The sequence below is a fragment of the Lepidochelys kempii genome, chromosome 3 (genome assembly GCF_965140265.1).
Source record: "Lepidochelys kempii isolate rLepKem1 chromosome 3, rLepKem1.hap2, whole genome shotgun sequence".
NCBI lineage: Eukaryota > Metazoa > Chordata > Testudines > Cheloniidae > Lepidochelys > Lepidochelys kempii.
In genome coordinates this window covers 104,419,531-104,435,762 of record NC_133258.1, presented here as the reverse complement: position 1 = coordinate 104,435,762, position 16,232 = coordinate 104,419,531, and the positions used below count along the sequence as shown (strand labels likewise).

The following is a 16,232-nucleotide window of genomic DNA, read 5'->3' as shown; positions in this document are numbered from 1 at the left end:
GATGACCTCGTGAGGTCTCTTCCAGCCCTAATCTTCTATGATTCTATGAAATCTGTTATCTACAGCCAGGCACTCAGATATCATAGAATATGCTCCAACGAGAAAGTCTGGGGTATACAGCTTAACTCATTTAAAAGCCACCTTTGCCAAATAAGGACACTATACCAGAGAAGTAGATTGCATCTATGGGCTACCCAAACACCCCAAGAGAACCTGCTTCAGTACAGAACTCATATGGGGTATCCTCAAACAACTATAATTCACATTCAACGGGGACCTGATATTCATAGAATCATAGAATATCAGGGTTGGAAGGGACCTCAGGAGGTCATCTAGTCCAACCCCCTGCTCAAAGCAGGACCAATCCCCAATTTTTGCCCCAGATCCCTAAATGGTCCCCTCAAGGATTGAACTCACAACCCTGGGTTTAGCAAGGCAATGCTCAAACCACTGAGCTATCCCTCCCCCCAAAGAAAGTTGAAAGAAATCTTTCCTGAACCCCCATTTCTGGCATTCAAACACCCCCCCAACCTCATTATCAGAATCAAGCTCCCCACAGACCAGAACACACCAACTCAAAGCAGCATCAGACCCTGCCAGAACAACAGATGTAAAACCTGCAGACATATCTCCACTGTTACGATTAACACCCTTTATAATACACCTTTCAAGATCCACGGTTCTGCACATGCCTATCACAATATGTGGTGTACTTCATCCAGTGCACTAAATGCTCCAAGAACAACTATGTGGGTGAAACGAGGCAGTCACTAAACTCCCGAATGAACTCACTCAGGAAAATGATAAAAAACAAAAACACCCTATCTCCTGTGGGTGAGCACTTTTCACAGAGCGATCACTCTATATCTGACCTATCAGCCCTCATCATCAAAGGAAACCTGCACAACACTTTCAAAAGATGTGCCTGGGAGCTTAAATTTATTACTCTACTAGACACCAAAAAATCACGGAGTGAATAGAGAAACTGGATTTATGGCTTATTACAACAATCTGTAATCCACTAACTCTCTCCTTTTGTTCTATGACTGCAGATGTGTTAACAAGCCACTCTATTTTGAATGGTCCCTTACAATACGTGCTAACTACTAACTCTAAACAATCTGTTCCACCTTGCATTTTGCCAGGATACTGGTAGTTCCTTTACCAGACCTGAAGAGGAGCTCTGTGAGGCTCTAAAGCTTGTCTCTCTCTTACCAACAGTAGTCCAATAAAAGATAAGGAGTACTTGTGGCACCTTAGAGACTAACCAATTTATTTGAGCATGAGCTTTCGTGAGCTACAGCTCACTTCATCAGATGTTTACCGTGGAAACTGCAGCAGACTTTATATACACACAGAAATCATGAAACAATACCTCCTCCCACCCCACTGTCCTGCTGGTAATAGCTTATCTAAAGTGATCAACAGGTGGGCCATTTCCAGCACAAATCCAGGTTTTCTCACCCTCCACCCCCCCACACAAATTCACTCTCCTGCTGGTGCTAGCCCATCCAAAGTGACAACTCTTTACATAATCAAGTCGGGCTATTTCCTGCATAGATCAAGGTTTTCTCACATCCCCCCCACCCCCATACACACACAAACTCACTCTCCTGCTGGTAATAGCTCATCTAAACTGACCATTCTCCAGGTTTAAATCCAAGTTAAACCAGAACATCTGGGGGGGGGGGGGTAGGAAAAAACAAGAGGAAACAGGCTACCTTGCATAATGACTTAGCCACTCCCAGTCTCTATTTAAGCCTAAATTAATAGTATCCAATTTGCAAATGAATTCCAATTCAGCAGTTTCTCGCTGGAGTCTGGATTTGAAGTTTTTTTGTTTTAAGATAGCGACCTTCATGTCTGTGATTGCGTGACCAGAGAGATTGAAGTGTTCTCCGACTGGTTTATGAATGTTATAATTCTTGACATCTGATTTGTGTCCATTTATTCTTTTACGTAGAGACTGTCCAGTTTGACCAATGTACATGGCAGAGGGGCATTGCTGGCACATGATGGCATAGATCACATTGGTGGATGTGCAGGTGAACGAGCCTCTGATAGTGTGGCTGATGTTATTAGGCCCTGTGATGGTGTCCCCTGAATAGATATGTGGGCACAATTGGCAACGGGCTTTGTTGCAAGGATAAGTTCCTGGGTTAGTGGTTCTGTTGTGTGGTATGTGGTTGTTGGTGAGTATTTGCTTCAGGTTGCGGGGCTGTCTGTAGGCAAGGACTGGCCTGTCTCCCAAGACTTGTGAGAGTGTTGGGTCATCCTTTAGGATAGGTTGTAGATCCTTAATAATGCGTTGGAGGGGTTTTAGTTGGGGGCTGAAGGTGACGGCTAGTGGCGTTCTGTTATTTTCTTTGTTAGGCCTGTCCTGTAGTAGGTAACTTCTGGGAACTCTTCTGGCTCTATCAATCTGTTTCTTTACTTCTGCAGGTGGGTATTGTAGTTGTAAGAAAGCTTGACAGAGATCTTGTAGGTGTTTGTCTCTGTCTGAGGGGTTGGAGCAAATGCGGTTGTATCGCAGAGCTTGGCTGTAGACGATGGATCGTGTGGTGTGGTCAGGGTGAAAGCTGGAGGCATGCAGGTAGGAATAGCGGTCAGTAGGTTTACGGTATAGGGTGGTGTTTATGTGGCCATTGTTTATTAGCACTGTAGTGTCCAGGAAGTGGATCTCTTGTGTGGACTGGACCAGGCTGAGGTTGGTGGTGGGATGGAAATTGTTGAAATCATGGTGGAATTCCTCAAGGGCTTCTTTTCCATGGGTCCAGATGATGAAGATGTCATCAATATAGCGCAAGTAGAGTAGGGGCTTTAGGGGACGAGAGCTGAGGGTGAGAAAACCTGGATTTGTGCTGGAAATGGCCCACCTGTTGATCACTTTAGATAAGCTATTACCAGCAGGACAGTGGGGTGGGAGGAGGTATTGTTTCATGATTTCTGTGTGTATATAAAGTCTGCTGCAGTTTCCACGGTAAACATCTGATGAAGTGAGCTGTAGCTCACGAAAGCTCATGCTCAAATAAATTGGTTAGTCTCTAAGGTGCCACAAGTACTCCTTTTCTTTTTGCGAATACAGACTAACACGGCTGTTCCTCTGAAACCTGTCAATAAAAGATAGCACCTTATCCACCTTGTCTTTCTAAAACTGCAGAAAGACAGTGCCCAATAGGATCTAAGGTTGGATATGAGAAATACCAGGTGATTGATGGATCCCATGTGCCTCTACGGAAAGAGTTTGTAAATGAGGCATCTAACAAACAGTCACTTATAAAATTCCTCTGAATATACAGTTCAAAAATGCACCCAAAAGAGTAGGAGTACACCTAATGCAAACATGCCTTGCTGGAGGCTTTCCCAATGGTGAAGTAGCAAAGTTCAACACCAGCAGAGGTGTTGAAGAAGCCCAAAACTCGTACAGTGCTCAAGAGGAAGGAGACACAAGGACTATTCTCCATGCTGTATGTGCCAATATGCCTTTCAGGTCTCTTGGTGTCAATGGAACCATAGTAATTAAGTCACCCGATACAGATGTTTTGGTGCTTCCTGTGCACTATTTTCCACAAATGAAACATGTAGATAACTCATGTGGATTGAAACAAACACCATAACCAGCACAACTGACAAGCGTCGCTTTAGACCTGAGCATGTAATTTGTTACACACACACTCCTGACTTCTGCAACATACTTCCTGCTGAACATGAATCAATAGGATGTGTGTCTGTCACCTCTACTTGGTAGTGGACAAAACAATATATTTAATATTGTCAAAACTAATGGGGCTTGCCACTTCAGAGATCTTGCCAAATTGGGAGAGAATGATGGGCAAGCTGCAATTTCTGCCACAAGGAAGTTGGTAGCAGATGGTGTATGATCAGAGTGAGAAAGAAAAAGGAGACCCACAGAGACCTGAATTGCTTACACCTCAATCTAGCCATCAATGGCATCTGAGCTTCTATAAGATCTTATTTGTACCTGTGCCAGTAGGAAATGCTGTATAATAAACTGTGTCTGTTGTCAGAACAGTCTTCCCTGCACAGAACTATGTACATGCCAAGGCAATAAAGTCTGTGGTAACTCACATTCTCTTGACAGAGATCATAATGATGAACAAGAGGATGATGATGAGGATGATAATGCTGACTAAAAATGTCACCAATGCTATTACATTTCAATGATACTGTACAAATTTATGAGATTTTGTTTTACCCTTTAAATTGTTGTTGTGATTCTTTGAGGTCACAAAGAAATCCAACTTTATGTCCTGAAATAATACACAGTCATTAAACTAACAGAAACAAATGCAAATATTTTCAAGTGAGCATTTTTACATTTTGGCGGTGTCATTGTTTAGCTCTGTTTCTATGGTAATGGCACCACATCATACCTCATTTTAAAGTAGAAATAATAAACTTTCAAATGATATACAATGTACATTAAGTAGAGAGCATACATTAAGTCAACCAAATCGGTGGTAGCTGCTGGTCGCCAACAACAGTTTGGCAAATCATAAATCCATTTTCCCTTGTCTACACCAAAACCACTCTCCCTTACATTTACGGACTAACATAAGAGAGAGGAATACTTTGATGAAGGATAATATCTGCACGTTCTGGCAAATAAAATGACTCCAAGTTTGGGGAGCTTAGTTAATCAGGGATAAGTACAAAGTGTAAAGTAGAAAGAGGGGCAAAAGTCTAGAGGCTGCAAAGATTAAAGTCTTTGGGATTGTGATGGGGTGGACTAGGCCCAGAGGCCCCCTTCCTCGAGGCTGCAGCATCCTACCACACCCATCTCAGGAAAGGAGCAGTAATAGTCCTCCAAGCAGCCTAGAGTGGCTGCAGGGAGCAGCCAATCAGGGGCCAGGAGGGCCATATAAAAGGAGCTGCAGAGCCAGACAGTCAGTTCTTGCTGGAACTAGAGGAGTGCAGCTGGTGCTCCTGGCTGGCCAAAGGGAACTGCATCACCAATGACAATTCAGTGCTGCCAGGGACTGGGGACTCAGATGAGCCCTGAGGTAAGGGTGAAGCTCTGGCCAAGACTGGGGCTGCAGGGAAGTGGCCCAGGGCACTGAAAGCAGTGTAGTTAAAGGGACATGGTGGCATATGGCTACTATTCTTAGGATGGCTGGTACCTAGAGTAGTGGGTTGGCCCAGGTCCCCACAGAGGCCACTGGGGAACTGGCCTACAAAAGGACAGTCATAAACCCCTAGAAGGGGAACTGAACTACTTAGTGGCCCAGCTGGGGCCAGAACAGACCAAGAGGGTGAAACCATTGCCTACAGGGAGAAAACCCTGGGGGTATGGCCTGATACCAGGGCCAGGACTATTTAAAGATCGCAGGCACACCTGACCAGAAGGGGTGTTCATGAGAGGTGGGTCCCACGCTGTTGCAGAGATAAAAAAAAGTAGTTTGGTAAAGTTGGGTCTTTAGAAGCAACAACAGTTAATTCAGGCATCAAGTATAATCTCTAAACTGCAATCACGTAAACAATAAATTTCACATATGTAAAACCAAAACATCAGCAATGTTTCACCCTTAATTATTAGTGCTGGCCAAAAGACAGAATTTCTGTCCCTTTGGAAATCCTATGTTTTTAAAATTTGGTTATGTCCTGCATTGTGATGAAAATTTAGTCTCAGAATTTTTCCACCAAAGGAAATATTCTGAAAATACTTTGTTTCAATCATATCAAAACATCTCATTTAGACTATTATATAATATAAAAGTCTAAGTGGTTTGAAATACAATGTAGTAAAAATGATAAAGTCAAAAGGAAATACTTTGATCTTATCCAAACAAGACGTTTTGATAATTTCCTGTGAAGCTTTTGACTAAATCAATACATTCCCTCAAAGTTCTGATTACATCAAATCAGATTAAACTGATTTTTAAGACCAATTTTGTCCCCTCGTGGTGTCACTAGAGTAAGTCAAAATTGTTTGGGTGCCCTAAAAGTGTATTTTCATATCTTAATGTGTTAGGCTTCTCAAGTTTAACCTTAACTCTGAATTTCCTGGTTTGTAATTCTTACTTTGGGGATAATTATAATATTGCTGTAATATTCTAAATTCCTGATATGTACTCTCTCATCCATCAATCTATCTTAAAATTTTTGTCTTGGGATTTCTGTCTTTTAATTAAAAATGTCATACATAAACACTAAACAAAGGGACTGTTATCATGTGATATTTCTAATTATTTAAATATGTAGCTTTGGCCATAATCACTTATTTTAATTTTTAGGAACAGCTTCACAAGTATGCTCTGGTTATTTTATTCCACCAATGAAGTAGTGCAGGGCAGCCAGAACATAAGACATGTGTTTCCAGTTGCTTTGCATACCACAGAAATACGAAGGAATACACACCCCATTTCCCCCTCCCTCCCCATTGAGAAGCTCTGGGGTTGTTGTTTTTAAGTAAATATTTAGGTTTAATTTCCACTTTTGGTTGTTGTTTTTTGTAACTGAAGGTTTATCTGTCAGTAGAAGCCAGTGCATAAAATCTTTTCCTTCAAAAGAAACTCAAAGAACAACTGCCTTTGACAAGGGCCACCGTCTCCCCTTGTTCTCAACAGGCCTGAGGCCATAGGCTGTCCTCACAGTTAAGATGACCACTGCCTCCTATCAGTTCCCAATGGGAGTGCAGCCAGATGCCCTGAGGGAAAATGATAGCCCTCTGTGCTGTCAGGAGGCCCAGAGTGCACTGGGAGAAGCAGGTGAATAGAGGCAATGGCTGATATTACTAAGGGAAGCCCATGGCCTCAGTTCCATCTTGAGCAATAAGACATAGCAAAGTTTTTGAAAGAGGGTAATTCATGTAATTCTCTGAAGATATGTTTCTTCATCAATAGAAGCTGAATTATGAGGGTAACATGAAAAACTTACTGTTAATCCTAAAAATAATTTCTTCAACCATAACCTATTCATAAGATTTGTGATTTTAGCTCAAGGGGAAGTTGGGAGAGTCTGCATGATTCTCTTCAAAATCATTTAGAGGCAAAAGAGGTCATAGGGTGCTGGATTTCTTAATTTTAAAATGGTCTTAACTCCATCAGATTTACTTGTAATGTCTCAAAGTTTATTCTATACTGAACTGGACAAACAGTGGGGTTTTTGATTTGCTGGCAATTTTAAAAAAAACTGAAAAATATATGTTTGGAGGCAAACTGAAAATGATTTTTTTTCAAATTTTTCGGAAAAAATAAATTGAAAAGCATTGCAAATCAGGTCAAATGAAATGCTTAGTTTTACTCTACTCTACATTTTGCACCTGGGGCATTTAAACAAAAAAAAGGAGGACTAGATTCATAAAATTGCTAGAGGAGAAACTGGTGGTGCCGCCACTCTCCTTCTTATAAGCTTTAACCCAGTGGTTAGGATTCTCACCTGGGATGTGGGAGACACAGGTTCAATTCTTCCCTCTGCCTGACAGGGAGAAGGGATTTGAACTTATCTCCCACATTGCAAGAGCTTGCACTGGGCTATGCAATATTCTAGGGCAAGTCTCTCTCTCACTCTCTCCATTTGAAGCTGTTCTGCTTTTTATAGTCATTGGACCAGGGACTCAGATTTGGGTCTCCCACATCCTACGTGATTGCCTTAAACACCAGTCCAGAGAATCATTTTCACTCTTTCTCTGGGCCAAAGACTATCCATAGTAATTCATAATGACAATGGATAGTCATTGGGCCAAGGAAAGAGCGTGAATAACTGTCTAGATTTCCCAGACTAATCCATAGCTCAGTGATTAGGGCACGTTCCTGCAATGCAGGTAGACCCCAAATTCAAATCCTTTCTCCTCATCAGGCATAGGGGAGCAATAAACCCAGGATACCCACGTCGCAATGAGTGCCCTAATAATTGGGCTAGAAGTTATAAGGAAAGCACCACCACCTCCCGCTCCTCCCATTTTGTGACTTCACCCTAAAACATTGAAGTGTTTCAGTAATGTCAAAACCAACCATTTCATATTGACATTACCAAAACATTTCCATTTTTCAGTTCTGTCAAAACTGTTCTGCAAACTGATCGACCAAAACTACTTACTTTGGTCAATAAGCCATTCACCAAAAACAAACTTCACCTAATTCTATACTCAGAGTAAATGCTGTAAGTTTGGAAAGGATGTACTGTATTTTTCTTACATAACATAGAAATCAAATCCCTGCTTTAAGTACAAAACTCATTTCAACTTTAACAATGGAGACAACTAGCACATCCTTAACAAAAGGTCTAAGTTTGGCTACACTGTATTGCTTACTGTTCTTTGTAACAATGGTTCTTTTTAATATGAACTGATATCAGCGTTTTGCACTAACACATTTTTCTATAGAAATGTTTTTAGTTTCTGAACAATGTTGTGGTTTTGGTGTCTATAGTTCTAGTACTTTTTGATTATATGAGTGAGTTCAGTCTAAATCTGTCTCCTGAAGGCAAGCACACTTTCAGATTTTTATTTCAAAATTATAGCATTTGCTACTGTGAGTGCTAGAGTCTAGTTAGAAGAGTTCTCCCCTCCCCAATTATTACATAATTTCAAGGGTTATCAAATTTTCAGCCTTCTGTCCCAGGTGCATTTAGATTGCTGTTAGTGCAAAACAAATACAGAATAAAACACTGAAGCTTTTAGATGACCATTTTCATACATAAAGAAAAATGTGGAAATGATTTTCCATACAAGTTCACAGATACTCTTTTACTCTGCCATTGTGATGGTGAAGTTTTTTGCTCAAATTGAAATTTGGAACTGGTGAAAAAATTCTTATTGACAATACAAGTGTGTAGAATCCTAACTAGAGAACAGATACAGCACTGGCACCAGAAGTTTAAGCTTCCTTACACTAATTGCTAGTATCCCTCAACTTTTTAAGGGGCCACCTTTCCCTTCTGCTGATATTTCCAACAAGCAAGCCTATTAGTTCCAATGAGCATCTGTCCATTAAGAACTGGATAGAAACTGTCAATTGCTTCAGCTGTCAGACAGTAAATATACCTTTCATGAATGCCAACATGACTGGATTCAAACCAGCCACCTAAGAAGTAAAGAACCCTGTGCCTCAGTCTTTTCTCCTAGTTCAGAAATGCTTGCCAGGCAAGTAGAAGTGTTTTATTAATTTGGTCTGAAAGCCTGTTCCTCCAGTGAAGTCTGCTGTTAGCCTAGTTAAAAAGAACTTAACTCATAGAACACCTTATTAATTTTCTAGGTCAAAGCATGCAGTTTTCATCCAATTTGGCATCATATCTTCAAGTCTGTTTCTTTTTCAAGCTCATATATCCCACTCTTTCTGTATTGAATCTTGGTTTTCTCTTCTGTGAGGGATGATTAAATGAATCTATATATTAAGTGATGTTGGTTTTTACTTTGAGTATTTTAAGACAACTTCACCCTACACTTTTCTTTATCCTCTCTTCTCTCTCCTCTCCATACCTTGTGACTATTTTGATATAGGTGTACACTGTAGCTAAGAGGCTTACTGTATTACACTGCCCTACTATTCTGGACCATATATATTTTCCTCCCTTCTCCCATCCTCCTTAACTTCTTCTGTCCTGTCAAAATGATTTAGTAAATGATTATATATTTTGATTTCACAAACCACATATTTTTAATAAAAAATATTATAAAGAAATAAGATAACAGCTTAAAGACCTAAAGAGTATTAAAAATATAAGAAGTCTACATGAAACTGCAGCATTTCCAGTACAGCAGAATGGTCTTGCCATGAAGTTGTTTTGATATTTAATGGATTCTTATGGTACCTGGAAAGCTTCAGCCTCATGATGCAACTTTTCACGATATGTGTCAATGCTGTATCAATACCATTATAGCTAAGAATGGTTGTTGCGAAACAGAGTTGAGTGAGCTGACTATGGCTAATCCTATTATTTAGGAAAACACCACCAGAATGTATAGCACATATAATTTTTTATTTTATTCTGGTTGTTTTTGGGAGGTCTCATATCAGTAACTGGGAGCCCTCGTTCTAGACTACAATGAAAATAGATAACCCAAAGAGCCTGCAACCTAAATTAAAGCATCACTTAATTTTTTAATGATTTTGGAAAATTAGGAATTTGGAAAATTAGAAGTTTTCTACCATGTCATTTTGGGGAGAAGGGGGTTGTGCAGGAGGAGGGGAAGAGATTTAGCTCTAGTAATTAAACATAACATCTTCAATCCGCTTCACATCATAAAAATTAATTACACCTCAAAACACACCCTTGAGAGGTAAATTTAAGTATTTAGTGGGGTATTCCATACTGTAGTATCATAAATTAATATATGTTGTAAAGAGTGAAATCTTAATAGGACACCTCTACAGTCCTCTTATAAAATCAGTTTTATTGATTTAGCCAAGTTATAGTTACTGAAGTTCTACTGTACTGTACAATTCAATAGGTTGAAACCTAAAAATATCATGAAAGTCCAAGGGCCTGTGATGTATCAAAGTTCTTCAGGCATGTACCAAAAAAGAGCATGCAAGAGTGAGCTTCCTCAAATAAAAAAAAAAAGGAGGTGGAGTTTTTCTTCACAACAGGTTTAAATACAAAAAAGTCACAAAAAGATAAGATAAGTTACCCAAATATATTCAATGAAGCGATTGCTGCTACCTTCTTAATAAAAAAGAACACATTACAACTAGACAAAATCCTGTTCAGAATAATGGTAGGAAAACATTCACAAGCAGCATCTGTTAGGGCAGATATTCATAAAGGGCCACTGAAATAATCTTTAAATAGAGAAGAATCCATGCATTTGTAGCCAGTTCATGAAAACAGAAAGCATGAATAATAATCCCAACAGCGAACACTTAAGTGTGCCCAGTTTAGAACATTTTTCTATTGGCATAACAAACACACCCCATACATGAGACAACCAAAAACAGATTCTCTTCCTACTCGTGTGTAATAAAAGACACTGTACCTCACAGTAAAATCATAGGAGCAGGAGGCCAACAAAGTTGCATGAAATGGTGAAAACTGCAAGAAAGGGAAAAAAAGTACTTAAAGCAAAAACCTTAGGTACACATTTACCAACTTTCCAGAAATAATGAAGATAACTTAACTATTAAGACTGCTTAGGAAAGTACCACAACGCACTGTAACAAAGCAGTGTGCTTACTTTAACCACTGAGCTTTAGCAATTATGCTTTAAACAATATGTAATCAGCTACACTCTACTGGTAGGAATCCATTTCATTATAGTGGTTCCCAGCTGCACTACTATGAATTAAGGACCTGACAAGGTTTCCATTAGGTATTTCCTTTGAGATAGTCATATAGCAGGCTGTTAAACTTTACTTTGGGCTGACACTTTGAATGTGCTCTCATGCTATAAAGAATGTTTTAGTAAAGCTGTGTGACCATTTTGGTTTTTCCAGCTCAGTTACAGCGAGACATCCCCAAATTTGTATCATACTTCAGAGGACATACAAGATAGATTTTGCTGGCACCAAAGCCATACTTTGTCCTGAAATTCCTTTATTAAGAAGATTGGAGTGAAGTTTGAAAACTGGCAGTTACACAAAATAGCCTAATAAATTTCCCCACAATGCAGGGCATATTATAGATTAAATTCTGGCACGGACTATGGAGATGAGCACGTCCAAAAAACTGCAACAAAGAGGTAAGAGAAACAGGATAAAAATTGCCCATCGCAGCTCTGGCATCTTAACAGGGAATTTCCTAGGTTTCTAACAAAAATCTCAAATCCTTGAAAGGTAGTACACATACTAATCACTGATGTGCCTGGTAATTTACTTTACCTTTAAAGATTTGTATGTGCGGAATTTCCTTTTCTAAATGGTCCCAAGATCTGCCAAAGAGGAGACCTGGTCCCGCAGGCCTCAGATGCACTACTGAGGGGTGTGGGGATGGAAGAGGGGAAAATGAGTGGAGGTGTAGTCATGGTGTTGGAAGAGGAGACAAAAGCATTCCCTTGATCTGCTAACCACATTTCCTTCTCATCCACCATGGAGGGGTAATCCTGATGCCGTAGATCTCCCTTAATTCTCAAAGGAAAACCTAGAGAGGGAATCCAAGCTCAAGGCTCCCTTCCTGCAGTGGCTAGGAGATGAATGCGGGTGGGACTCCCCATCAACCTCTTCATGTCCACAGGACTGGAGCTCTCCTCTTACCAGCCACAAGAAGGGCTGGAATGTGCAGCTGGCAGGAGACTTAAGGTCAGCAAAGAGGTTGGTCTCTCTCTGCTTTCTGCTGTACCGCAGCCCCAGACAGGGGTGTCCAGCTAATGAAGACTCCCTCCCCATGAGCGTCTCTCCCCCCATCTCCTCCACTGTGAGACTTAGAGTCAAATCAGGGGGAGGCAGAGGGACACTTCAAACCCCAATTCCTACAAGCCAAAATAAGCTAACCAGCCTCCTGACAAGCCCAAACAGGGCTCATCAAGGACAAACACATACTGAAGTTCACGGAGACCTAGAGGTGGCTCCCGAGGAACCTCCTATGACCTGTGAGGTGGGTTAACAAACTCTTAAGGCTCACTGGGGAGTCTTCCCTCATGGAGATCTCAGTTGGGTCACAGAAAACGCAAGGACACCTCCTGCACTCCACCCCCACACCACCCTACAGATTTCCTATAGTCTGCCGGAGTGTTCCTTTCCCATGGGCCTCAGGGAATAGTAAGAGCAGGAGACTTGAAGGCAACAAAAGAGGGGGCTCATTGTCCCCATGATCTCACACATTGTTCCATGTGTGGAGGTGTAGTCATGGTGCTGGAAGCTCTTGAAGAATCAAGAATAACTCAAAGCTGATGAGCCATAGGGCTATTACTATTTAATATCTTAAGAACCTGTCAAAAATCTTGAGAGCTGTGCCCTAGATATCACAAAGCGGGAAGGAAAACAGACTTGAAAATTCTGAACCCCTCTACTTTTAGGGTGCCACAGTTCAGAGCTAATTCACTTCAAACTGGGAGATAGGGGAAGGTTCTACCTCTGCTACAGTTCTAACCCACCAATTTTGAGGCCAATGCCAAGAAAGAGAGGAAAAACTGGGCTTATAATGGAAGCTCGTTTGCAAGCTTAATTTTGTGGTGGCTTTGTTGCCCCTTATTAGTGCCTTTCATCCCTATGGCTCCTCCAGCCCTTTCATATACATGCAAATGCACACTTAGCAAGCTCTAAGCCTTATTCTGCATAAATGCTGCTACCTCTAGAGTGGAAAGAAGCCGCTGTTAAACAGCAAACAGCAATAATATAACACAATTTAAGAAAGGAATGAGGGAGTCTATTGTTTTCAGCTGAAACTACATGAAGAATAAGTTGACCAGGCTTTCTTTAAGTTTTTCATTCTGTGGAGCCCTTTACAATGAAAGATCATCTCTTGAAGCTACACTCATTCACAACACCCCAAAAACTTGTTCTAAATGTCAGAGTGTTGAATGTGTGGACCATTAGGAAGGACTCTGAGAATAACTAGTCTGTGAACTATTAAACAAGCAAAAATCTTGGGTACCTGCTTACTTGCTTCTTTATTTCTAGTTCTTAGTTACATATATACTGTGTGCCTCACTGACACTTTAATAGAAATTGGAGACCACTGACAGGGTAAGAAAGAACTAAACTTACTTTTACTCTCCTTACAGCATAGGTATGGCCAACGAGGTTGAATACCGGCTGCCGTACATTCCTCAAATCCCAACCTTTCAAACTACAGTCAACTGCACCAGTTACCAGCACATTCTGATTAAAAAACAAAAACAAAAAAAAAAACACATGCAGACATATTAGAACAGGGTTACTATTAAACTGCAATGATAAATATACAGCCTATGAGGTTCCCAGTGTACAGTCTAAAAAGACAATGGTAGGTTTCAGAGTAGCAGCCGTGTTAGTCTGTATTCGCAAAAAGAAAAGGAGGACTTGTGGCACCTTAGAGACTAACCAATTTATTTGAGCATAAGCTTTCGTGAGCTACAGCTCACTTCATCGGATGATTGTTACTCGCACATCAGTACAGCTGAAAAGACATTGATGTGGCAGTAAAAGACCTTTACTCTTTAAGAAAAGTAGTTCACTTAGGCATGTTTACTGTAGTTTAGCACAACACATTATACCTCATCATATTTGCACCAGTCACAGCTCAAGATCTCAGCCTGGTGGCCTGGAATCACTACTTTGACTCCTGGTGTCTTCACATCCCAAATTCTTAAAGTCTGATCGCCTGAAACAAAGGCATCATTGATGAGCCAAAGGTAATTGCAGGGAGTTTTCCCATTATAACTCTGAAATACTTCAAAATTACCAGTACAAAAAGTGACATAATTTGCTCGGCCTTCTACAAAAAATCCTGGCATGAATCAGTTACAGTCTAAACAAGAATGACTAATTATACACAAGATTCATTGAGACACACACAAGAAATTATTAGGGTTTTATCATTTAATTAACAAGATAATCAAACCTAACACCTAGCTTTGTTTTTATCACTAGCACCCTCCGTTGCTTTCTCAATTTGAGTAGATTTTGTAAAAAGGGTATGGGGTAAAATTTTCAAAAGGGCCTAAGAGTATGTCTACAGAGATCATGTAACACACGGGGTTCTCACTACATAAGGCAGGATTCACTGAAGATTATGTGATCAAATAGCTCTCGCCCTACTAATTTTACTTGCTGTAGTGGGACACATTTCATTTGGGTTTTAAATATCTCAGTGATACAATAATGGGCTTTCCGCCCCAGAAAAAGCTATTTTATCTTTGAAAGATGTTTTCCATCAGATAATACAGATTTTAAGAGGTAGCTTACATTTTGCAACCCACACTACTTAACAGGACACTTCCCATTTTTGTAAGAGAATCAATCCACAAATACACGTTTTGTTTGGTCCATTACTTTTGTAGTTAATCAAAGAAGCATTTTTAGGACCAAAGACATTTGGAAAACCAGCCCATTGAGCCAACAATAATTTTGACAGAATATAAGCAATGTTCCTGGTGGTAAAAAAAATTATGCCTGACCATATGAAATAGCCATTATTTTTGACCTAGTAATCTGGAGATAACACAGTGCAGCATATACAGCTTTGGTGCCAGCCAGAAACAGTATTATCAATGGATGGCACTACTTCAGAGAGGAAAAATCATACATTATAAAGTGACCTTACTACTGAGCCCTTTGCCCAATGGAAGAGTCAGCACTAAAGCCAAAACTGGCTCCCCGTTTCCCCAGCTCAGTTGCAGGGAGAAGGACTCACAAATAAAACATTACCCTTTAAAAAAAAAACCAAAAAAAACCAACTTGGGCTGATAAACATTTGTAAGATGGACAGAACAGAACAAGGTTAAAGACTGTTTGAAGCATACCAAGTACAATCATATTCATTAAAAGTCATCACTAACTAGCATTCCAATATTAAGCAAACCCAAAGATCCCCAAAAGTTTCCAATAAAAATGCATGCATTCATTCATTCATTCTACTTTTAGTAACAAGTCACCGCTATTAGACAACAGATTTTTGCTGGTCTATTGGGTGGTTATTGAACACAGACTTGTCTGTGTATTCTACTTGATTCACCTTAAACTTTATAAACGTGTTAAAATAAAAAATGAAGATAATTAAACATCCATGCACTCACCCAAAGTTTCCTAAAAAGAGATCCTAAACACAAGTGTAAAATTCATCCCCGTTCATAGAGCTGGCCAATGCCTATATATCACATAAGTCCCACTAAGGGACTAAAGTTTACGTTAGACATAAATGATGCGCTGGCTTTATGCTGGCTTTTTGTCAAAGGCTGGTTTCCACCCAAACCTATAACCCACAGTACATAAAGTTCAGCAAGACAAGAACCAGTTAGTGCACTCAATGCCAGACTGTGCCGAGACAGAATGGTCACAATTCAGCAAGGCTAGATACTTAAGAGATTAAAGAAAATAACTGTCCTGAAGGCAATACAGCTTCAAATTAGTTTTCAAAGAACCAAATACTTCTAGCTGAAAGGTTTTTACTTAAATAATGAAACTGGCTTGGTAAATACTACTGTCAGGAATCTGACCTTACTATAACTGGTCGCTACATAGGAACAAACTGGATAAAAGTGGTTTTAATCCACTGAAGGAAGAAGTTACCAGTAAAAAGCCATAAACACAAATATCCATGTACAGTATCTCAGCAAAACCCAAATAGAATTTAGCATTTACGATGGTGTTGTCCATCCAAAGAACACTACTTAACATGAATTCAGTCTCACAAAACTG

General features: G+C 40.1%; 1 protein-coding gene across 3 annotated transcripts in view; it reads right to left on the bottom strand.

Annotated features, from left to right (window-relative positions):
* Positions 1–16,232, bottom strand: part of PEX7 (peroxisomal biogenesis factor 7) — an 82,263-nt gene that overhangs the window by 40,581 nt on the left and 25,450 nt on the right. For all 3 annotated transcript variants that reach the window (XM_073337426.1, XM_073337425.1, XM_073337424.1), the window contains 3 exons: positions 14,090–14,196; positions 13,602–13,715; positions 10,937–10,992 (listed from right to left, as the gene is read on the bottom strand). In XM_073337426.1, the coding sequence (XP_073193527.1) occupies positions 10,937–10,992; positions 13,602–13,715; positions 14,090–14,196 (277 nt within the window). The remainder of the gene's footprint in view (positions 1–10,936; positions 10,993–13,601; positions 13,716–14,089; positions 14,197–16,232) is intronic.